This window comes from Procambarus clarkii, chromosome 64 (assembly GCF_040958095.1).
Source record: "Procambarus clarkii isolate CNS0578487 chromosome 64, FALCON_Pclarkii_2.0, whole genome shotgun sequence".
Classification (NCBI taxonomy): domain Eukaryota; kingdom Metazoa; phylum Arthropoda; class Malacostraca; order Decapoda; family Cambaridae; genus Procambarus; species Procambarus clarkii.
The window spans coordinates 24,146,465-24,148,125 of NC_091213.1; the positions used below are offsets into that span (position 1 = coordinate 24,146,465).

At 44.9% G+C, this 1,661-nt stretch overlaps 1 protein-coding gene across 1 annotated transcript in view; it reads left to right on the forward strand.

Moving 5' to 3' along the window:
* The first annotated feature begins 776 nt into the window (after positions 1 to 776).
* LOC123769101 (ficolin-1-like) overlaps positions 777 to 1,661 on the forward strand; it is a 9,471-nt gene continuing 8,586 nt past the window's right edge. Inside the window, exon 1 of the mRNA XM_069308996.1 lies at positions 777 to 1,393. Coding sequence (XP_069165097.1) covers positions 777 to 1,393 — 617 coding nt within the window. The remainder of the gene's footprint in view (positions 1,394 to 1,661) is intronic.

The window sequence follows — 1,661 nt, forward strand, 5'->3', positions numbered from 1 at the left end:
CTGACCAGTGTCAGGCATCACATCTAGTATAGTAGAGGTCGACCCAGATGGCCTCCGTTACCTGACCAGTGTCAGGCATCACATCTAGTATAGTAGAGGTCGACCCAGATGGCCTCCGTTACCTGAACAGTGTCAGGCATCACATCTAGTATAGTAGAGGTCGACCCAGATGGCCTCCGTTACCTGAACAGTGTCAGGCATCACATCTAGTATAGTAGAGGTCGACCCAGATGGCCTCCGTTACCTGAACAGTGTCAGGCATCACATCTAGTATAGTAGAGGTCGACCCAGATGGCCTCCGTTACCTGAACAGTGTCAGGCATCACATCTAGTATAGTAGAGGTCGACCCAGATGGCCTCCGTTACCTGAACAGTGTCAGGCATCACATCTAGTATAGTAGAGGTCGACCCAGATGGCCTCCGTTACCTGAACAGTGTCAGGCATCACATCTAGTATAGTAGAGGTCGACCCAGATGGCCTCCGTTACCTGAACAGTGTCAGGCATCACATCTAGTATAGTAGAGGTCGACCCAGATGGCCTCCGTTACCTGAACAGTGTCAGGCATCACATCTAGTATAGTAGAGGTCGACCCAGATGGCCTCCGTTACCTGAACAGTGTCAGGCATCACATCTAGTATAGTAGAGGTCGACCCAGATGGCCTCCGTTACCTGAACAGTGTCAGGTATCACATCTAGTATAGTAGAGGAACTATACTTGATAACTTTTAAAAATAAGTATTTATTAATCTCATATATTTCAGATTTATCAAGTGGATGATGGGTAAGCCACTGTGGATGCTGGTGGTAGTAGGCACAGGGAGTATGTTATTGTTGGTGGCAGCAGAGGACACCATTGTTAATTCGTACCTGACAGAGCCTTTGTGGCTACGGCTTGGCTTCCAAAATCGTAATTGCCGTGAACTGCAAGATCACGGCCACAAGACCAGTGGTGTTTACACCATCTATCCGTACGACTGCTGCCCAAAACGTCCTGTTCGTGTCTATTGTGATATGGACTCTAATGGAGGAGGATGGACTGTAATTCAGCGTCGAGAAGATATACTCCCGCGGGAAGAATTCTACCGCACATGGATGGAATACACCTTGGGCTTTGGTAATCTCTCTGGCGAGTTTTGGCTTGGACTCGACCACATTCACGCCCTCACTGAGCAGACACTCAACCAAATACACTTTGACCTGGCAGACTTTGACAATGGCATCCGATGGGCACAGTACCAATTCTTTTATGTCCATGACCGGAGTGCCTCTTATAAAGTTGAGGTTAATGGGTATACTGGAGATGCTGGTGATAGCTTCAGTGGTGTCAATGGCCAGAGATTTACTACCAAGGATAAGGATCTTGACACTTACTTAAAGAACTGTGCTGTAAGGTAAGATCACTAAAATATTGTACATCTATGTGCTTGTATTTGAATGAAGAGAAACTGGAAGTGGTTAATATGTTCTGATGTTGACCAACATTCCTGCATGTTTTATTATTAATTTATTTTGAGAGTGCAATATTTGCGAAGAATTCATAATCCCCAAGAACTCTTAGAGCTCCAAAGCTTTATAATTAGATTTTTTTTTAATATTTAAAGCACAGCTGTATATAAGGTTACACAACATCAGTTAAAACGTGGTAACAATTGGTAGACA